Source organism: Solanum stenotomum, chromosome 1, assembly GCF_019186545.1.
Source record: "Solanum stenotomum isolate F172 chromosome 1, ASM1918654v1, whole genome shotgun sequence".
Lineage (NCBI taxonomy): Eukaryota > Viridiplantae > Streptophyta > Magnoliopsida > Solanales > Solanaceae > Solanum > Solanum stenotomum.
Genome location: NC_064282.1, coordinates 55464057 through 55485467, shown reverse-complemented (window position 1 = coordinate 55485467; position 21411 = coordinate 55464057). Strand labels below are relative to the sequence as shown.

Sequence of the window (21411 nt, the reverse complement as noted above, 5' to 3'; positions counted from 1 at the left end):
CATTTGTAATTTCTCATGAATCAATTTGAATTGCATTATATTAGCCCAAATTTAAAATGAGATGAAAAAATAGATCAAATGAGTCCATATAATAAAATAAGTGGATTATTAACTTATACAAACATAAATGAATTAGGCTGATCATAAATATTTGGATTGATTTTGCCCACCCCTACCAAAGAGTGATTTGCCTGACTCATGAATTAGCAATAGGTGTTCAACATCTGATATAACATTTTAAAATTTTATTTGCAAATTATGTATCAATATGTATAGATACAAAACAAAAATAATTTTTAGTGATAATTAATTAGCGATAATAGCTTAATTACTGCTAAATGTGTATTTTTAACGGCAATTAGCATTTCTTGATGTTACATTTTCATGAATGGTTAGCTACTTTCTAGAAAAGTTCAAGCGTAAATCTCTTGATGTTATATATTCTCATCATTTGCGCATTGAGATTTGTTATGTCTTTATTAATTTGCATCTTCAAGAGCTTAATATGAATGAGTTTGATAGCAATAAGCTTCGAGATCTCAGTTATCAGCTTGATAATTTTATAGTTTATGCTCGTAATTCTGACTAGAGGTTCTTCAACTTGAAGGGAATTACCGACTTTGCTACAGTATTGGTGAAGTCAAATTTGCATCAAACTTGGCTACTTGTTTATTTGCTTATCAAGTTGACTCTCATTCTTCGTGTTGCTACTGTTTCTGTGGAACGAGCTTTTTTGTTCATGAAGTACATCAAAAATGAACTTCGTAATAGTATAGGTGATGAATTTTGTAATGGTTGTGTAGTGCTCATTTCTTTAACATAAAATAAATGAGGGTGCTTGCAAGAGTGAATTATTAGTTGTAATTGGTAAGAGAAGCTAGCAAAATTTGGACTTCATTTCTTAGTTTTTTAAGAAATGAAGAGTTTTTAACTATAACGTTTAAATAGTTGTACGCTTATATGGTTATACAATGTTATTTATAGTAACTTTATAATAAGGGAATTGAGCATCCACGAGCCTAAGATCCTGGATCCGCCACTGTTTCAAATGGCCCGTACTAAGCAAACAGCTCACCAATCCACAGGTGGAAAGGCACCAAGGAAGCAGCTAGCTACCAAGGCTGCAAGAAAGTCAGCTCCAGCAACTGGAGGAGTGAAGAAGCCTCACCGTTTTCGTCCAGGAACTGTGGCTTTGAGGGAAATCAGGAAGTATCAGAAATCTACGGAGTTGTTGATTAGGAAGCTTCCATTTCAAAGGCTCGTGAGGGAAATTGCCCAGGATTTCAAGACAGATCTGAGGTTTCAGAGTAGTGTTGTTGCTGCTCTACAAGAGGCTGCTGAGGCTTACCTTGTTGGTGTTGGAAAATATCTATAGATGGGGAAATTATAATATCAAAATAATAATACAAGAATTAGGATAAATACTACTACAATAATACTCTTAAGTAATAAATATGTATATATATATTTATATAATACTTGAGTCATGCTAGGCATTGTCCTAAGAAACTATTTCAGCGATATGAAATGTTTTCCCAGGATTAAACAAGTCTTCCCTAATAAATTAGAGGACACAGGAATCAACAAAATATAAATACTACAAAATAAAGCAAGTCGGAAGGGGATATATATTTGAAATTGGCTAAGTCTTACTCTTCACTTGGGTTGTTCCTCCTCAAAACTCCATCAACTACTATATATAGAGGGGCATAGGCAGTGGAGGAAAACATATTACACCATATAACTTGGAGACATAGTAGTTAAACTTAGGGACAAAGTAGATTACTACTTGGAGATTAAGTTGATGGCATAAGCACATTAGTCATCAACTTAATGGCATAAGTGCTTATGTCACAGATTAATAGTGTCCCAAATATGTCTTAAATTATTTTAAAATATCCAACACAAAATGTGTCTTAAATTATTTTAAAATATCCAACAATCCCTCATATATTTTAAAAAATAATTTTGAAATAGAAGAACTCGACTTGCTTTATTTTGTATGATCAAAATGTTATAGGTTTGGTGTCTTTCGGACTATGAACCAAACTTAGACCGACAAAATTTAACTTACAGAATTATTGGTGAAATATAAAATTTCTATGAACCAATTATTCTTTTGTAAGCCAGAGATTCTACCAATCATATTTTAATCCTCATATTTTGTTGTTCAACGCGGTTTTGCGCCAATAAGCCATGCGCGTGCCTGGTATTCATTAGAGCTCTAGAGACTAGGCCAAAATCTCATAGGAGCAGCTTCACTCCACTTCTCATATAGGTGAATTCATCAAGTGTATACTGCTTTAAATACACCATCCACAAGGACTATGAATTCATTAAGAGTTAATAACTCATCCCTCATAATTAGTAGCAGTTCAAGCACTCTCTATTAGTGCGCAGTGTCAATATTGACTTGTTATTACCCATATGAACCTACTTCATGGGATCTCCAATCGCATAGGTTGGGTTACCATCGCTATTGGCAATCATATTGGCCTTAACCCTATCTCTTTCGAGGATTGAAGAATTAATTTTCTTCCCACGGATTTAGTCAGTGAATTGGCCGAATTCAGTTCTGATTTCACATAATCAATGGAAATTACTCTATCTCTCAGCAGTTGTTTAACGACATGATGTCTCAATTTCATGTGTCTGCTCTTACAATTGTAAGACTTATTCTTCGCAATAACAATTGCGGCTTCACAATCCCAGTATATAAACACATGAGACAATTCATTCTTATCAAAGGGATCATCTGGTACTTTATCCTTCATTAAAGGGATCAACATCCATCCTTCATCAAAGGGCCTCAACAATTCATCCTTTATTAAAGGAATATTCGCTAAGAAATTTCTTAGCCACTCAGCCTCAGAACCAGCCAGCTCCAGAGCTACAAACTCTGACTCCATAATCGATCTAGCAATGATCATCTATTTATCTGATTTTTAGGATATTGCACCACCACCTAAGGTGAACACATATCCACTAGCAAATTTTGTTTCATCTGAATCAGAGATCCAGGTTGCATCACAATACCCTTCTAATGTATAAGGAAATTCACTATATATACATGATACCATAATTCATGGTTCCTATCAAAGGGTTCTTCAGTCTATTCAATGCAAGTCAATGCTCATTATTGAGATTATATATCTACTCAATCTACACACATCATAGGCAATATCAGGCCTAGTAAAATTCATCAAATTCAATACACTTCCAATAATTTGAGCATATTTAGACTGAATAACTGGGTCACCGTAATTGAGAGTTAGCATCATAAGAAGCGGTTATGTCATATCAAAAGATTCAAAATAATTTAAGAAGTCTTTTCACATAATTTTCTTGCGACAACATTATACCATATTCACTCCTTATTACTTTAACTCCCAAAATCATATTTACTTCACCCAAATCTTTCGTATCATAATTAGTAGACAAAAATAATTTGGTAGTTTTCATAATATTTAAACTTGTACCAATATAAGCATGTCATCAAATATAAGCATATTATCACATAATCATTGTCTACCATTTTTGCATTAACACATTTATCTACTTCAACAAAAGAAAAATTGTTTCTCAATAATACTTGATCTAATTTTCATGCCACTATTTAAAATAATAAATCTATATGCAACACTATGTTCAGCATATTCAATAAGCATGCAATTAACATTTTAGAACCTATTTTTCTCTTCTCAGGTTCAGGCAACAGAACATTAGTCAGGCACCTCCACACTTTTAAATATTTCACATGTATCAAAATATTTGAATCCAAATCAAATATTAGATTAAGAAATTACATATTATTTATATATGAGACATTTAACATGTTATAATCTAGCATGCAATAAAGAAATAGACAATTTCTTCTCCTTTTTCAACTTGGGTGTATGGCACAAAATCAATTTTGTTTATACAAATGTGCCTAGTAGCACCAGAGTCTATCACCCAGTTTCTCACATTGGCCATAACATTTATTTCCGAAATGACCACAATAATCATATCATCCGTTTCAATCAAATTTATTTTTAGCTTAGCAGGATTGTCATTTCTTTTCGATATTCTTTTGCATTGAGGTGTATTTTTTTTTATTATGAAGGTTTTATTATTAGCATTGGACTTGTAACCATGTATATTTACATACCTGTAATTCTCTTTATCGTAAGCCTTCGGCAGAATGACTTGAATAGTCCAATCAGGGTTACATCAACATCAATATCATCAATAGTTTTAGGACACATATTATATGTCATAGTTTCTTAGATTGTTGGAAAATATATATAGATGGGAAAATTATAATATCAAAATAATAATACAAGAATTAGGATAAATACTACTAAAGAAAGCAAGTCGGAAGGGGATATTTGAAATTGGCCAATTCTTACTCTTCACTTGGGTTGTTCCTCCTCAAAACTCCATCAACTACTATATATAGAGGAGCATAGGCAGTGGAAGAAAACATATTACACCATATAACTTGGAGGCAAAGGGAGAATTACTTGGAGACAAAGGAGTTAAACTTGGGGACAAAGTAGATTAATACTTGGAGATTAAGTTGATGGCATATGCACATTAGTCATCAACTTAATGACATAAGTGCTTATGTCACAAATTAATAGTGTCCAAAATATGTCTTAAATTATTTTAAAATATCCAACACAAAATGTGTCTTAAATTATTTTAAAATATCCAACAGTTGGCCTCTTCGAAGATACTAATCTCTGTGCAATTCATGCTAAGAGGGTCACGATTATGCAGCTTGCTAGGAGGATTCGTGGAGAAAGGGCTTAAGAATAAGCTTTTTAGGGTTTAAAGACAATTTGTGTTCAATGGTTTTGCTTTGATCTGTTGTTGGAATGCTAGGCTTTGTAGTGTACATTTACTAGATGTTTTCAGTTGTAGTATGTGTAAACTGGTGGTTTACCAGAATTCTGGAATCTTAGTAATGAAATATGTACTCTGATTTGTTCAATCAAAGATAGTGCTATTACATCTGTGTGTTATTTCCCATTCATTGAAGTTTGAAGCATTGCTTGTTGAATTATTGTTAGTAGCTATGGTGACTTATTTTTGCTAATTAAGAAATTTATCATTATCCAATGTTATGGGTTGAACTTATACTGCATTTGACCTGGTAGTAATTTAATGAATTGTCTGTTTGAGTTTAGCTTCGGGCAAAATGAGCTGTGGTGCTGTTGCTGTTGTATTTAAGCTGAGATTGGTCTATTATGAGGTTCCTCAACTCCGGCAAGTTTTAGGTAAGTTTTGAATTTGTATGGCTTTTGAATACTAGATTGCTTTGGGCTAATTCAGTACTATGCTTATCTAAGTTTAAGTCTTGTGTGGCTTCGTGATATTATATCGTATTATGGTGAGAGAAGTATGCTGAAGTAGACCTGCTTTTGTTTTGGCGAGTCCTCTAAAAGATTTCTGAAATGACTTTCTTGCTATGTAATTTCACTTTTTGTTTAGTATAGTACTTTTGCTTGATGTTACTTTGTGACTTGGTTATTGGATCAATATTCAACTTTTGCTAGAGAACTGATTCCTGTCCTGAACTTTTGTGTGAACTGATGTTTGCCATTATGTACAATGATCTCATTGATGAGAATGCCAATCTGAATTGATTTGTGGAAGAATTGATTACCTAGTGTACATCTGATGACTCGTTTCATAGAAGTACATGCAAACGGCTTGTTTATTAACATTTGACATATAATTAGTGAAACCACTAGTTTGTAATTTTGTATTACTCAAAATTGAATGTCTTGACTGTATATATAAATTTGCCAACAATTGAAGACTGGGGTTACACATACATAAAGCTATTCTATCTAGAATTGGGGAATTTACGTATCTTTCTTTTTGAAATGGTGTAAATTTTTCTTACTTTTACCTTCTGATATTTGGGTATGAAGAATTTCCATTTATGGTACTTATTCAGTGCTTGCTGTTGCCATGTATTTTGGGGAGGAATAAATGTATCTAGATCCCAGAATACTATCACAAAGAACTACTTGACATTTGTTATGGTCGAAAAAATCCTGATAACAAAATGGACTTTTGTTTATGTAGGAGTAGGAAAATGGAATTCCATTACTTTCTGCCAAGATTTGAGGCACTTTTAATTCAACATTGACTCACAAAGTCTTCACTTTGTGGCATTGGTATTTTACAAGCTGAGCTGTGTTCCCTTTTATCAGTTGTCTGAAACTGAATATTATCTTTGTTATCTAAATGCTAGTTATTTTTTCAGTATTTCACTCAATATCAATGGTTATGGACTTTTTGTGCTAAACTAGACCTCGTACAAGCTTCCTAATTGCATATTTTTTTGGCCAAAAGTCATTATATATGCTGAAGTATACTTGAGAACACCAGACTGCTAGAGAGATTGTGGACAGATTCTTAGACTGACTGTGATACTCAGAAAAATTAAGTTATGTTTGGACTCTATTGTTCTTTAAGGTGTTGAATAAGCCATTCTCTTGTCTTACCTCAGATTGTTGGTCTGTGTTACCTGGGAGAGTTTTTGTTTTTTAAGCTTAAGTCTCGACTTGAAGTACTCAGCTTATGTGTAGATTGCAAATGGTTTCATCAGCGGTTGGTTCTCATTATTAATACTTTCGCAACTGAAGAAGGTAAGACTTTGTTCTGAATGTGTCAACAAAGTGATGGAACCAGTCAAATTAATCTATTGGGATAAGTAGTGTACAGTCATATACTTGCTACAAATCTTCAAGATTCTCAACCTTACCTAGACTTCTATGTGTTGATATCAGTATCTTCTGACTGTCTGGTATGTATTTAAAAGATTTGTCAATTAAGTAGCTTTCTGTATTTTAAAGATTGGAACTTTTAAACTCAGGTAGGTTAGCTGATGGTGAGACCAAAGACTCAAATTCCATCCTGATTGCATAAGTACCAGTGTAAGGGAACGTGTACACTAAATCAAGAGTTCATGTAAGATGATACTATACAATAATGAATTCAGAATCATAAAAAAGAACTAAGACTCAGCTAAGATAATGCAGGATTATGTAGGTTAACAGTTATTGAGACTAGAGAGATAAATAGCATCCTGATTGCATACATTAGTGTAAGGAAAGTATGAGTAAACTAAGAGTTGGATTAAGATGATAAAAACATATAACGAAATTCTATATTACTTCAAATAAAAAAATAGTAATCATGTAGTTATTACAACATATATTGAATCATCAGAATATCAAAACCTCTTCCTATTCCTATTCCAGCAGCGTCTAGTAGCAGGAGGGTCATTAGCAAGTTTAGGCATATCGTGGTAGTCAACCAATACGATCCGTCTCTTGGCTGTCTTTTGCTCTGCTAACCTTTCCTCAAATTTCCTCTTACTTGATTCAAATTTCTTTATTTCATTGATGCTTTGTGTTTCTTTTTGCATTGGTGCAGAGCTATGTATTGGTCTTGTAATTGCACTGCTGTTGCTCTGTTGATGAGGAGGGGCTTGTACTCGCTCGGTGGCCACATTCATCTTCTTCAATGACGCTGGCATGGTCTTGGTTAAACCACTGGTGCACTGCTTTCTTGCTGTTGATTCCGTTCTGCATTGGGTAGGGGTCTTCTTTTCTGCGTCACTATCAATTCTTTTGTGTTGAATCCGGTCAGTCTCCATCTTCTTGAAACCTTTGTGACTCTGTTTCTTTAGTTGTTTGTGTCCATCAAGCTCCTTTTCGAAAGAAAAATCAGAAAGAAGTTTTACACGAGGAGGAGCAACTTGTACATGTTTGGTGGACATCCTCTTTGTTGATCCCATAGTAGTAGTATTATGAGACTGTTGTTGTGTTCCTCCTTTATGACCATCCAAGTCATGCGTCTCGGGTGTTTTCTTCAACTCTTGAGTAATTGCATTGCAATTGTTGTGGTTTTCCAGAGGAGCAACTTGAACAGTTTTCGAGTAAGTCATTCTTATTTTGAGTGGCTTTGTAATATGCTTCTGGCTCTGCTGTGTTTCTTCCTCAGCTTTGGTCACTTCATCTTCATCACCAACGACACAGTCTTCTTCCTCAAGAGTACTAGTGTCGTCATCATCATCATCATCATCATCGTCATCGAAGGTACTGGGGTTGGATATCATCCTGATTATCCTGTTTTTGCGCTTGTCAAATTGATGAGGATATTTGATTCCAGCAACTAGGATAGCCTCTTCAATCATGTGGCATATATCATAAGGCTTCTTGTCGATGTAATTCCATTTCATGAATACTTCTTCGATATCATCCATTCTCTCAACACTCTTCTAAGCTCTCACTTTTTTGTTTCTTTGTTTGTTTAATCAACATGACTCAAAGCTCCCTTATATAGGAAATTTTAGGAACATATTTGGAAATAAACCTTATAGGAAATTTTAGGAACATATTTGGAAATAAATCTCATAGGAAATTTTAGGAACATATTTGGAAATAAACCTTATATGAAATTTTAGGAACTTCCTTTCCATTTCCTAAAAGATATTTAAAAATAAACCTTTACCCCCTACAAATTACTAACCTTTACTTTTTCTACACAAAATAGGACTAGGAGTGCATAGACGGTTTCTTCAAGGGATTTTCCATATATGCTACTTATTTTTTTGTTACACCAATTTTCACCCCTTTATTTCCTAAAAGAAATCTACCTTTTATTCGGTTTAATAGTAAAACGTATTTTATCAACTAAATATTACTCCTCTTGACTAAGTTTACAGGGTAAATAGGAGAATATTTTACGTATAAAAAATATATTTTTGGTTAAAGAAAATATTTGTCCAATAAATAATTTTGACTTAATGCGGAGGTTATTAAGAAATAAAGGAAGACTTTGAAAAATATAATTATAAATTGGATGATCATTTGAGAAATTCGAAAGTTTAATTAGTAGGTGACATGACATACCACATTAACATTTAGGCATATCGAGGCATACTAGCGGGGCCCTTCTCTCATAGGTCGTTACATTTCAGGCCATTTACGATCGTAAAGTCAAATTCTCCGTATAGTTTAAAATGATTACATTTTATCCCACTATTTAATAATTTCATATCAGATTTCACGTTAGATGCATGTGTATCACACTAGATACACAATTTATACATGTATCTAGTGTGATTCACATATATCTAGGATACCAAATACACGAGTGAGATATGAGAGTGACGAGTGAGATGAGAGGGAGGCGAACAAGATTTATCTATAAATCTCAGATACATACGAATCATACTAAATACATATATCCGATGTGAATAACATGTATCTATGATACCAGATACATGAGCAAGATATGAGAGTGGCGAGCGAAATGAATGATTGGATAAAGTGTATCTAGAACAAATTACACTTAATTTTGACCCCATTATCCCGAAATACATATTTTTGGACGTATTTGAACACACTAAAATTTGATAAGATTCGTAATATTACAAACTAACGTATATCTAAGTAATTAACTCCTCAACTAATAAAATTTCGGTAAGTTACCATCTAAAATAAAATGAAGCACTTATAGAAGTGTAAAATACCTTTTTTCCTAATAAATCAGAAACTAGAAACTGCAAAGTAATCATATAACAGTGACTCAAAAATTGTAAAACCGAAAGATGTGCATTTTAGTGATTTTGTTATTACAGTTGCAAAGCAAGAAGAGCTAGCTCTGAACAAATTTTGAAATTGGTAGTCTCCAATCAACACAACAATTGATCATATGAATCATGTTAAGAGCCCATCTCTAGTCCTACTAATAGCACGAGCAACCTCCTCAACCTTAAAACGCTTACAATACCCAAAGTTCTGAAGTCCTTCCTAGTGTACCAATTCACCCAAACACAATGTCTTTGTCCCCTCATTTGTTTAAGAATTAGTGAAAATACGCTTGCCATCTGTGCTTAATAGTGGAATATTCCACCAACACTTTGCCTTCCTCATGTTAAACCATCATCAATTGATAGTAAGCTTAAAAGAAGTAACTGTTTCTCAAACATCACACAAATAATTTTGAGGAGAAAAGAAAAATTAATCAACTTCTCAGCTAAACAAAGTTAAACTTGTAGCTCAAGAAATTAAGTTAATTAAATTAGTTGAATCCTGAATCAATAGACACTAAAGATATATGTTATTTTAAACGGGAGAGTTATGTAACATAGAAACCAGCTAATTACAACAAGGGTTGTGATGCACTAGTGGGAGTGTTTCACCCTTAACTAGAGATCTCGGGTTCGAGCCCTGGTATGGAGAAAATCTTGTTGGGAGCGCCACCCCCAAATGAGCCCTGTAGGCTGCAGAGCGCGATCCAAATTTAGTCGGAGCCTCCAATATGGGTTCCGAACACTGGGTGGGAAAAAAAAAAAAAAAAAGAAGTCTTGGCTTCAAAGTTTGACCAGACTCTTTCCTTGAATCATCTGTTGCTTCTCTGTTCTCCTTGTTTCTTTTGAGGAGGAATTCACCAGTTAGGGAAAGAATGCAATCGTCGCAAATTGGACTATGATTATCATATAAGACTGGATCAACATGTTTGTCATTGTTGATATCCGAGATATTGCTAACTACTTGATTCCTAAGTCATATAATCTTTCTCGTCAGCCTCTACCTGTTCACTGTTTGACTTGGCACACCTATTAAGAAAACAATTATTGATATATGTAGATATTATAAAAAGTTTGTTTGTATTGCTAACTATTGAATTTTTCGTTTCTCATGGCAATGTACATCAGCATATTGACCGAGTTCTTGATTGTCATCCCTCTTTCAGTTGATTATTGTAAATGTCATCCTATTTCATTGCCACGAAAAAGAAACATCTTTTGTTTATAATCAATTATCAAATTAAATAAATTAAGAACCAAAATAACATATTTGTTATCCATGGAAGATAATTTCAATCAAATAAAATATATTAACGACCAAGTTAAAAATATTACCTGTGCATTGTGTTGGAATGTATGCGTACACCAGTGACCACGGGACCAGGTCCCTCAGCAGAATAACAGTGCAAAAAGTAAATATCACAATATAAAACAGGCACAAGATTTTTACGTGAAAACCTCCTTGCTCAAGGGAGTAAAATCATGACCTGTCTCACAGGATTTTCCAAACTGTTTTTACTAATCTTCTCAAGCAAAAGTAAAACACAGTTTACATCACAACAATGAGATTAACCTCCTAATCTCACACTAAGTAATACAACGATTAGTTAACCGAGCCTAAGCAGATACCACACTGCCCACTAAGCTACCTACCTCAAGATAACTTAGACTTCAACTAAGCAGATACAACACTGCCACTAAATCACCTACCACTAGATGGCTTAGAATTTTGACTAAGCAGCAACAATGTTGCCCACTAAATCAGTTGACCTTAACTGACTGGAAGGCTTATCCAGTGTATCCATATGGTCCCTTGTTGATATGAGCAATGTTCTTCCTTGAAGATGACCTTCTTTTCAAGCTTATGAATTTTCAGAGAAAATCCAAGGTTTTGTTTGCCAAATCTTGAGTTTGTGTTCTGTTGGAAGAGAATAAATTAAAATGAAAACAAACTCCTTGGGACCGCCCATTGGCTTGGAAGGACGTGCACCTACCACATCAGAAGTGACAACTTTTCTCTTGTCGTCCTTTCACATACGCAGTCTTGCAGGGACCAGGTCCCTTGCAAACTTTTCTTGGTGAGTTCTTGAGAAGACTTGCAGGCTCTCTCTCTCCTTTTGAATGAATGAATATAATTTGTTGTTTGTCATGTTGACTAAGTCAACCATAAAGAGTTATTGACCGTTGGACAAACAACTTCGTCCATTCTGATTGGTGTAGTATGCTGACACCTCACCAACCTCTGACACGACAGCTTTACAGTTGTACCCCATTTGAATCTGGACGAGATCACTCTGCCATGGACCAGGTCCCTACATTTGTGAGGATCATCAAAATACCTAGAATATAACACATTGAGGACCATTTTGAACCATTTCCATAAAACTATCTTTCACAATTTGAAGTGGGAAAGAGCATGTCAAAAAAATTGTACCAACTGTTTTCTCATAATGATGCTCTCCGGCGATTCCTTTATCACTCCCTCTGAAAACTTCAATTGGTTCATTGTAATTCTATGTTTCAAGTGAATCCTTCTTGAAAAGCCGGGTCTTTTTGAATTTGGATACATTAAAATTTAGGGTTTCTTGATCCATGAAATTTGTGTGTTGGCTGAGTCACTCATCAATTCATGGTATTCGGTATTTCAGCTAACTTGTTTTTCTTGTATTGGAATTAGGTGTCCATTGTCAATGAATTTTCTTCCTTTTCACTTTCTCATAAGATGAGACACGATCATGAAAAATTGAGTAGCGGTAATGCAGACACGAATGGGGTTTTTCACAATGTAAAGCCACTTTGAGACCTTGAATCCAATTGGGAGGTTAACCTTGCCAAAAGTTTAGAAGACTATTTACTTAAAATTTGTTCTGGTGAGATTGCTAGTGATGATGATGGTCATTGCCTTTCTGTTAATTTTGTTGAAGGTTGGTGCATTTTCAGCACAATATTTCCTCTTTGATTACAAATTTCAAATATTTTGAAATAAATTGTTGGCTATAACATATTGTGAGACTTCTTATGTGGTTTCTAATATGATTTTTATTTTGAAGAAAATGAAGAATTTCATGTTCAAATGCACTTGTTTCCCTTTGTCTACAAACACTATCTGTTTTTCGGGTCTAACAAAGTACTACTTTTATAGATTTTCTTTTCTTTCCAAGACTGTCGTATTAATATTTCTTTTCTGTATATTTTAGGATGCATAGCTGCATTGTTGCGTCAGGGGTAGGTTCAGGTTTACAGCAGGAAAGTTGAATATATGTATTCATTGGTATTGCATGCATTAAAGTTCATTACCGAGAAAAGTTCCCTTTTTTCTCATATTCGTTCCTTTGTATTGAAGTTGATTCTTTAAGTAAAATATTTTTCATTTGGGTTGTATAATGTATTAAAGTGCAAGTTTTATCATGTAAAAGAGCAGTCTTGCTTCCCTTTTTTTCAGTGAGGTTAATTTGCTTTTCTTGAGTTTCATTATTGGTGATGGAATGTACGCGTCCACCAGTGATCACAGGACCAGGTCCTTCGATAGAGTTAATGTGCAGAAAGTAAATAACTGGAAGTAAAATATGCACAAGAGATTTTACGTGGAAACCTCCTTGCTCAAGGAAGTAAAACCAAGACCTGACACACAGGACTTTTCAACTGTTTTCACTAAAACTCCAAGCAAAAGTGAAACACGGATTACAACCACAACAATGAGATTAACACCCTAATCTCACACTAAGTAATACTCATATTACTTACTGAGCCTAAGAAATAATCTTATTGTCCACTAAACCAACTAACTCTAGTTGATCTAGACTTTAATAACCCCACAAGGCTAACTCTAGCCACCAACTCTGATCTCCAAAACAAGAGCTAAACAAATAGCAACTTTGTTGCACCCAAACATCAACTAGCTCTAGTCGACACTCTTATGAAACTCTACCCAAGAGAACATCAACACATGATGTAAAAAGTTAAAAAGGATTGACGAAAACTTAGATGATTCGACTAACTACCCCTAGTTAATACGACTCAAACTAAAGACTTAGACAAACAAATGATCTACTGTCCTTTATAACTTAGGAGTAGATTTACAATGTAAGCACATAAGACACAAAGATCAAAATACAACAAATACTCTTCAGCACTCCATCAGGTCCCTTGTTGATATGAGCAGTTTTCTTCCTTAAAGATGGTTTCTTCTTTGTAAGCTTATGAATTTTCAGAAATTCAAATCTTTGTTTGCCAAATCTTGGTTTGTGTTTTGTGAGAAGAGGTTATATTAAATAGACACAAACCTCTTGAGACAACCCATTGGCTGAGAGTCTACTTCTCTAAAAGGACGTGCACCAACCACATCAAATTTGGCAGCTTTTCTGACAATTGTCTTGTCGTCCTTTTCACATACACAGTTTTGCAGGGACCATGTCCCTTGCAATGTGTTCTTTGTGAGTTCTTGAGAAAACTTGCTAACTCGCTCTCATTTTTGAATGAATAATGTTGTTTGTTTATTGTTGTATATGTATCAGTCACAAATCAAGAGTTTTGACCATTGTCACACACAACCTCATCCGCTCTTCCCATTGGTGAAGTACACTGCACTTTTCACCAACAATTCTGACATGACAACTTTACAGTTGTACCCCACTTTGAATCTAGACTAGAGCACTCTGCCAGGGATCCGGTCTCTGCATTTGTGAGGATCATCAAAACACCTAGAGTATAACAATTGGATTAGCATATGTGATTGTTAGGACTTTAATAATTACTAACACGTCAGGAGTGTACGATAATGTGCTTGTAGTTACACAATCTGATCACGGGCTTGAATATTTCTTTCTATTTTCCTTATTGTCTCTTTCAAAGTTTTTCCTAGTAGACTGCATGTGAAGAGATGGTTTATGTTCTTCTAGCCTTTCACAGAAACATTAGCAGCTAGTTTGACGTTAGACAAGACTTGTGGTTATCTTTTGATAAACACAAGACTGTGGTTGTTGCTGGCGAGTTCTTGATGAAATGGTTATTATTTGCTTTTGATTGGATGAATGAGTGTCAATCATCTTAAAGAATATTTGTTGTCACTACAAGGCCAATACCCATCTCTTTGGTTCCCTGTAAATGGCATGGATAGTGACAGTTCGGATTGAGTTTCATAATGTTCATACATACAATCAATTGGGCTTATGTTGGTAGAACCTTTTCCAATGCTGGCTAGTTCAATTCAAGTTCCAACTTGGAGATAATCAATTAAGATAGTTGAGTTGTATTGATCAGTGGTCACAAACAAGTTTACAAATTCACAATATCCTGATGATATTCCTTTTCTTTTGGTCTCAAATTTAGGTTGTTTCTCTACGTTCTTGATGTTGTACCCATATTCTCAATAGTGGCATGTCAATTAAGGTTTTAGGGAGCAAGTTCTTTTGAAGTCTAAAATGATAAATTGTGCAAGGCACTTTGAACTTACTAGAGTTAGGAGGAGAAATAAGTAGATGCATGGGGTTTCAGAGACAAGTTCATCGTGTTTTGATACTTATAAGTGTATCTTGAAAACACAAGAAATTGAAGCTATTGAACATCCGTTGACATTGGGTGCTATAGGATTGGAGGATTGATTATGCCAATGCTTTTCGCAAGGACACCATTTTCAGTACTCTTCCATCCCCATCTATGTTACAGATTTCCCACTTTGAGACACCTGAATATGATTGTCACATTTCTAGTAATAATGATTCACAAATTTTAGGAATTTCATTACTCAGTTAAACTTTGATGTCGCTACTTTTATGTGCAACCACTACCACCTAAATGATACGTAAGCAAAAATTAAACCACATGACAAGTCGAGTTGTGTCATATAAAAATGTGAATATGTGATGAAGGCATAATTTTAGTTTCGTTCTTGAGGGCCTGGCAAGTACTTAATGTAACTAGTTTTTGATGAATTATGTATTTCACTGCCAAAAATATATTTGCAGTGCACCTTATTATACTAATCGGTATATATATACTCAAAAGGGGAATAACATATTGTCATACTTTCCATAAAATAGAGAAGAGGACCACTCAGGAAGTGTATCAGCAGAGGTAGAGGAAAATGCTAATGATGAAGAGAATGATCCATTTTTGGTTCTCAGAGGAAATCCCTGGTAGTAACTTTTATCTCTCTATTGTTTTGGTGAACATCCAAAATTCAAAATCACCGACTGCGTCATCATCATTATATTTTGTTTGACAGTGGAAACAAAGAATATTTTGGATAGCACAACATATAGGGATGCTTCATTGACCCAATTTGTGAAAGCCCCTGCAAAGCTGGTAGTCCTTGAAAGTCACTGTCTAGACTCTACTGGAGATTCGGGAGAACTGGAGTCTTACTTGGTATGGTACTGTTTCTATGTACAACAGTAGTACTAGTCTCGTTGTTGTTTATTTAAGTAGTCATGATTTCCTATTGCAGCTAGCCACTTGTGCTATTTACCAAGATTTTATTTTGTTAACTCATGTGATGCTGTAGCAGTTGATTCTTTTTTGAACAATGACGATACCATGGGAAAGGGGGCTGAACAATAGTTGCAGGGGAAACTATGTTGGTTCCAAAAATCAAAAGAGCTTTCTCTCTCCCACTAGATGTTTTGCAGGCACTGCCAACAAGTTTTTTGCTCGAAAGAACCAGGATGCAAATTTTTATGTGTCACCAAGGGTTGAACCTGAGTTTGATCCTGGAAGTTATAATGGTGATTGTGACATGCCTGATAATTCCGACGACAACCATGGAGGTGAAGATAGATATGTAGAACCTAGAGATGTAGATGACTCTGATGATGAAGACCCATGGAATCCTTTGAATCCCCATGAACTTGGCACTTTGAAAGTAAAACCATACAAAAAAAGGTTGCAAAGCTTTCTTTCTCATTGTGTGCTTCTCTTTGACTGGTATTTTTGTAATCTAATATAGATCTCATGCATTCGAGCAGTTAATTACAATAGGAGGCAGGGTGTGAATTCCAGAAAACGTGCATCTTTGGCTTCAGAGTTTGCACTTGCAAGATTACATAGTACCATCAGTTCAGACCTCAATGATATATGGGAGAAAAAGTATTGTGCCATGAAAAAGCAGGGAGACTCAGAATCTCTTTTTGAGAAGGTTTTGTTTGTTGATCATGATTCATGTATTTGTATCTAATATTGCATGTCCAAATTGTTTAATTGCACTTTCTATTTTTAGTTGTGGGAGTCACTTATTAGGGGGGAGAAGAAAGATTATAATTGTGTATTTGTTTCTAATGTCACGGACTTAGAGTCTCACTAAATCTTTGTGCAGCACTTGACAATTTACTCATTACTTTTTCAAGATCTTGTAAGCTCAAATAAGCCTTTTAATTTGAACTTAGGATCGCTAAGACAATGCAAAGAAAGACTTAGAAAGATTTAGAGAGCTTTTGGAAAAAGGCTTTTGTATTGCTTGAAAGAATGCTTTACAACTTGGTTGATGCCTAGCAAATGAATGCCCCCTCTATTTATACTACAACCTAGGGGTTAAAGTGCAATTAATAATTACTTTACAAGGCCCTAAAGTATTTACACGTTGGTCCCTCTCTAGAATTCTCTACTCATTCTAGGATATTCCAAAGCCTTCTTGAAATATCTAAGGGATTCTAGAGTTCTCCATAAGCCTCTTCACAATTCTAGATTCTTCCGGCCCTATCCGGATGCAAAATTTGAGTGGAAAAGTGGCGGGACATGACACTCTCCCCCACTTGTTAATGCAACGACCGCGGCACACTATTGTAAAAACTCTCGAATTTGGTCTTTAAATTGCCACAAGTCTTCATATCTTTCCCATGTGGCCTACTCCGGAGTTCGTCCCTTCCAATGCACAAGGAACATGGTGCTGGCTTGCTGACATTGTTTTTGTTTGTCTTGATAGTCTATAATAGCCTTAATCTCTCGGTGATGCGAGGCGGTGACAATTATGGGTGCCCGTCGTGATTGATTCCAGCTAGGATCTTCTTGTCATTATAGTATGGCTTGAGGACGCTTGCATGAAAGACCGGATGGATTTTGAAGTGTGGAGGCAACTCCACCCTGTACGAGATTTTTCCCACCTTAGCAACGATCTTGAACGGACCCTCATATTCCGTACTAAGTTTTGATGAACGCCCCTTAGTGCTTTGAACTGTCTTGGATTGAATTTCACCAAGACCATGTCGCCTTCTTTGTAGTCGGCAAACTTTTCCATCTTCTTCGCTGCCTTGTCCAAGTAAGACTTGGTAGTGCTAAGCTATTCCTCCCATCCCTTGGCAATATGGTAGGCTCCCAAACTATTCCCTTGGAAAGCAGTCGGCAACGAATGCGGCGTTTGGGGTTGTTGGCCCGTCACCAACTCAAATGGTGTATGCCAGATGGACTCGCTCTTTTGCAAATTGTAAGAAAACTGAGCCATGTTTAGGAGTCTGGCCCAATCCTTCTGGCGTGCATTGACATAGTGCCTAAGATAGCACTATAATAGGGCATTGACACACTCGGTTTGGCCGTCGGTCTGCGAGTAGAAACTTGTGGAGAAATGAAGCTCCGTGCCAAGTATCTCGAACAGCTTCGTCCAAAAGTTCCAGGTGAAGCGGGGTTCTCGATCGCTAATGATATGTCTTGGCAGCCCCCAATATTTCACTACGTTCTTGAAAAAACAATCGAGCAGCCTCATTTGCGGTACAACCAGTTGTAGCGGGTATGAAGGTAGCATACTTTGAAAATTTGTCCACCATGACCATGATGGTTCCATACTCGTCAGACTTAGGTAAGAAAGTGATGAAGTCCATGGTCATACCTTCCCACGGACGTTCCGCTATGGGTAGTGGCTCTAGTAGTCCATCTGGTTGCCTCTGCTCCACCTTGTCTTTATGGCACAGAAGGCAAGCCTACACATTGCACTCTATGTCGTCCCACATGCGTGGCCAAAAATAGATTGCCTCAATCAACGCCCTTATTCGTCGCTACCCCAGATGCCCAGCCCACGGTGTGTCGTGGCTTTCCTTAATGATTCTCCGCCTTATCGACCCAAACTTGGGCATATTGACCCTCCGTCCGGTAGTGACCAAGAGGTCATCTTCTGCCCAAAAGCGCCTTGTCTTGCCTTGGGCAGCCAACTCCATCAAATTCTTGGCCTCCGAATTATGTTGCATGTCATCCTTGATAGCATCTTGAATGTCACAATGGGCTGTAGTGATAGTAACAAGTTCAGCCTTCCTACTCAGCGCGTCAGCCACAACGTTACCTCTTCCTGGCTTGTACTCCAAGACGTAGTCAAACTCAACCAGAAAGTCTTGCCATCTAGCTTGCTTCGGGGTGATTTTCCTTTGTGACTGGAAGTAGCTAGTAGCCACATTGTCAGTCTTGACCACGAACTTAGAGCCTAGTAAGTAGTGTCTCCACTTGCATAGGCAGTGTACGATGGCCATCATTTCTTTCCAATGCACCGTGTAGCGTCGTTTGGTCTCGTTCAGGTTACGGCTCTCGAATGCTATTGGGTGTCTATCTTGCATTAAGACTCCCCTAATGGCGAAATCTGAAGCATTTGTATGCACTTCGAAGATCTTTGAAAATTTAGGCAGCGTCAAGATCGGCTCTTCTGTCACTGTGGCCTTGAGACCTTCAAATGTTTGTTGGCACTCCTCGCTCCATTCCCACGAATTATTTTTCTTCATCAATTCGGTCATCGGAGCGGCATTAACGGAGTAGCCACTTATGAACCTGCGATAATAGTTCACAAGTCCAAGGAATGACTATAGCTCGATCACTTTGGTGGGCGCCTCCCATTCTTAGATCACTCGAATCTTAGCCTCGTCCATCCATAGTTTGCCTTGACTGATGATATGTCCCAAGAAGTGCACATCATGCTGGGCGAACTCACACTTCTCCCGCTTGATATAGAGTTGGTTCTTTCGTAAGACTTGGAAGACCTTCCTCAGATGCTCCACTTGCTCCTCCAAGGTGTTACTATAGATGACTATGTCATCCAGGTACACCACCATGAACTGATCCAGGTAGGGGTGAAAGATCTTGTTCATCAGCGTGCAAAAGGTAGCGGGTGTGTTGGTTAAGCCGAAAGGCATCACCAACCACTCGTAAGCTCCATATCTTGTCACGCACGCTATCTTTGGTTCATCCCCTTCCACAATACGCATCTGGTAGTAGCCCTTTCGGAGATCCACCTTGGTGAAATACTTGGCCTGTCCAAGCCTATCAAACAAGTCTGCAATGAGCGGGATAGGATATTTGTTCTTAATTGTTACCTTATTGAGCTCCCGGTAGTTAATACATAAGCGCAATGATCCGTCCTTCTTCTTTTGAAATAAGACCGGTGCATCATAAGGTTCTTTGGACAGGCGGATGTGACCAGCCTCGAGGAGCTCCTTCAGCTACTTCCTTAGCTCATCTAACTCGAGTGGAGCCATGCGATAAGGTGCATGTGTGGGTGGCTTGGCTCCCTCCTCCAACTCAATCTTGTAATCTACCTCACGCCTGGGAGGTAGAGTTTTCGGTAGCTCGTCCGACATCACGTCCTTGTTTTCTTCAAAGACCTTTTCTACGATCGGTGGCAAGGACTCCTTAGTACCATTGTCTTTTCCTGTACTTGCAATGGTGGTTATGAACGTCGGCTCATCTTTCTTCAGGCTTTTCACAATTTGCATGGCCGACAAGTGGGTATGTTATTCCTTCTTCGACACCTTGACTAAGGGTACCATGCACGAGTCGTCCCGCTCCTTGACCATGAGTCGTTAGAAGTAGGGGTCGATCGTCGTATGGAATCTTTGAAAGAACTCCTACCCAAGAATGATGTCATAGATATTTAAAGGAGAGACGGTAAAGTTTGTCTTACCTTTCCACTTTACCAACGTGATGCTTACTCCTTGGGCGACTCCATACACGAGAGTCTGTGGTGCATTGACCGTCTTAAGGCGGGTGTTGCTTGGAATGTCACTTAGCCCCAACCTTGTTGCCACCGTCTTGGTCATGATGTTTGTTTCGGCCCCGGAGTCAACCATGGCATGAGTTGGTCGTCCATTAGTGGAGATGTCTACATACTGTGTTGTGAAATCTCTCGGCTTCTCTGCTATCACCCCACATAGTCCAACCATGCCTAGCTACGTCGTGCCCACATCTTGTCCTTGCTCTTGTGCGTCCTTTTCTTTCCGCTCATGTAGGATGGCACCAAGGGTTTTTCGTCTCAGGGCACCTGGCATAGCATGCGGTCCACCGCATATGTAGCAACCATCTCCCTTGGTGGTCTGCTCCTTTCTCTCCAAGTAGTTCTGGCACCCGAACCGCTTACCGTCCAACTTGTAGGAGTCGTGCTGCTTAGGATGTGCTTGTTTCTCTTTGCCTCGGCCACGATCTCCCCTACCTTTCTCATGACTACTCCTTACATCCTTGCCTTTCACCTTGTCATGTCTGTCATGCTTAAAGTGGTCAAGGATTCGGCTTGTGTGATGGTCTCATTGATGGTCTTGACTTGTCGCCGCTCCAACTCTGTCTTAGCCTAATTTTGTAGTCCGTCCATGAAGTGGAGCAGCATGTCTTCGTTCGTGAGGTTAGGTGTCACAACCCGGGATCACCCCCTAGTCGTAACCGGCGTACTCGACCTCGAAGAGGTCTAATACAAGCCTCTTAGCATTCATTCATCGCATAGACACTAAAACCATAAGGAATTAAAAACTTTCTTTACCAAGAAAACATTTCATTAAAAAAAACAATAGCAAGCGGAAGACTTTCTAGACTTTATACATGATGTCTCAAAACCATCTAATACTTTAGAGTACAAAATT

At 37.1% G+C, this 21411-nt stretch overlaps 2 protein-coding genes and 1 pseudogene across 2 annotated transcripts; 2 read left to right on the top strand and 1 right to left on the bottom strand.

Moving 5' to 3' along the window:
• Nucleotides 1-329: 329 nt before the first annotated feature.
• On the top strand, nt 330-4990 carry LOC125853845 (histone H3.2-like). Its single transcript, XM_049533598.1, has 2 exons — nt 330-1355; nt 4703-4990. The coding sequence occupies exons 1-2, from the start codon at nt 1049-1051 to the stop codon at nt 4795-4797; spliced, it is 402 nt and encodes a 133-aa protein (XP_049389555.1). The 5' UTR covers nt 330-1048; the 3' UTR covers nt 4798-4990.
• A 2244-nt stretch (nt 4991-7234) lies between these two features.
• Nucleotides 7235-8269, bottom strand: LOC125854479 (uncharacterized). The gene has a single exon (XM_049534042.1). The coding sequence runs from the start codon at nt 8267-8269 to the stop codon at nt 7235-7237; it is 1035 nt and encodes a 344-aa protein (XP_049389999.1).
• Nucleotides 8270-11542: 3273 nt separating this feature from the next.
• On the top strand, nt 11543-18311 carry LOC125854473 (condensin-2 complex subunit H2-like; annotated as a pseudogene).
• Nucleotides 18312-21411: the final 3100 nt, after the last annotated feature.

Excerpts from the sequence above, each read along its gene's own strand:
- LOC125853845 (XM_049533598.1), top strand. The coding sequence starts at position 1,049 with ATGGCCCGTACTAAGCAAACAGCTCACCAATCCACAGGTGGAAAGGCA. Across the intron at positions 1,356-4,702 it reads TGCTGAGGCTTACCTTGTTG|TTGGCCTCTTCGAAGATACT; the intron begins GTGTTGGAAAAT and ends AATATCCAACAG.
- LOC125854479 (XM_049534042.1), bottom strand. The coding sequence starts at position 8,269 with ATGGATGATATCGAAGAAGTATTCATGAAATGGAATTACATCGACAAG.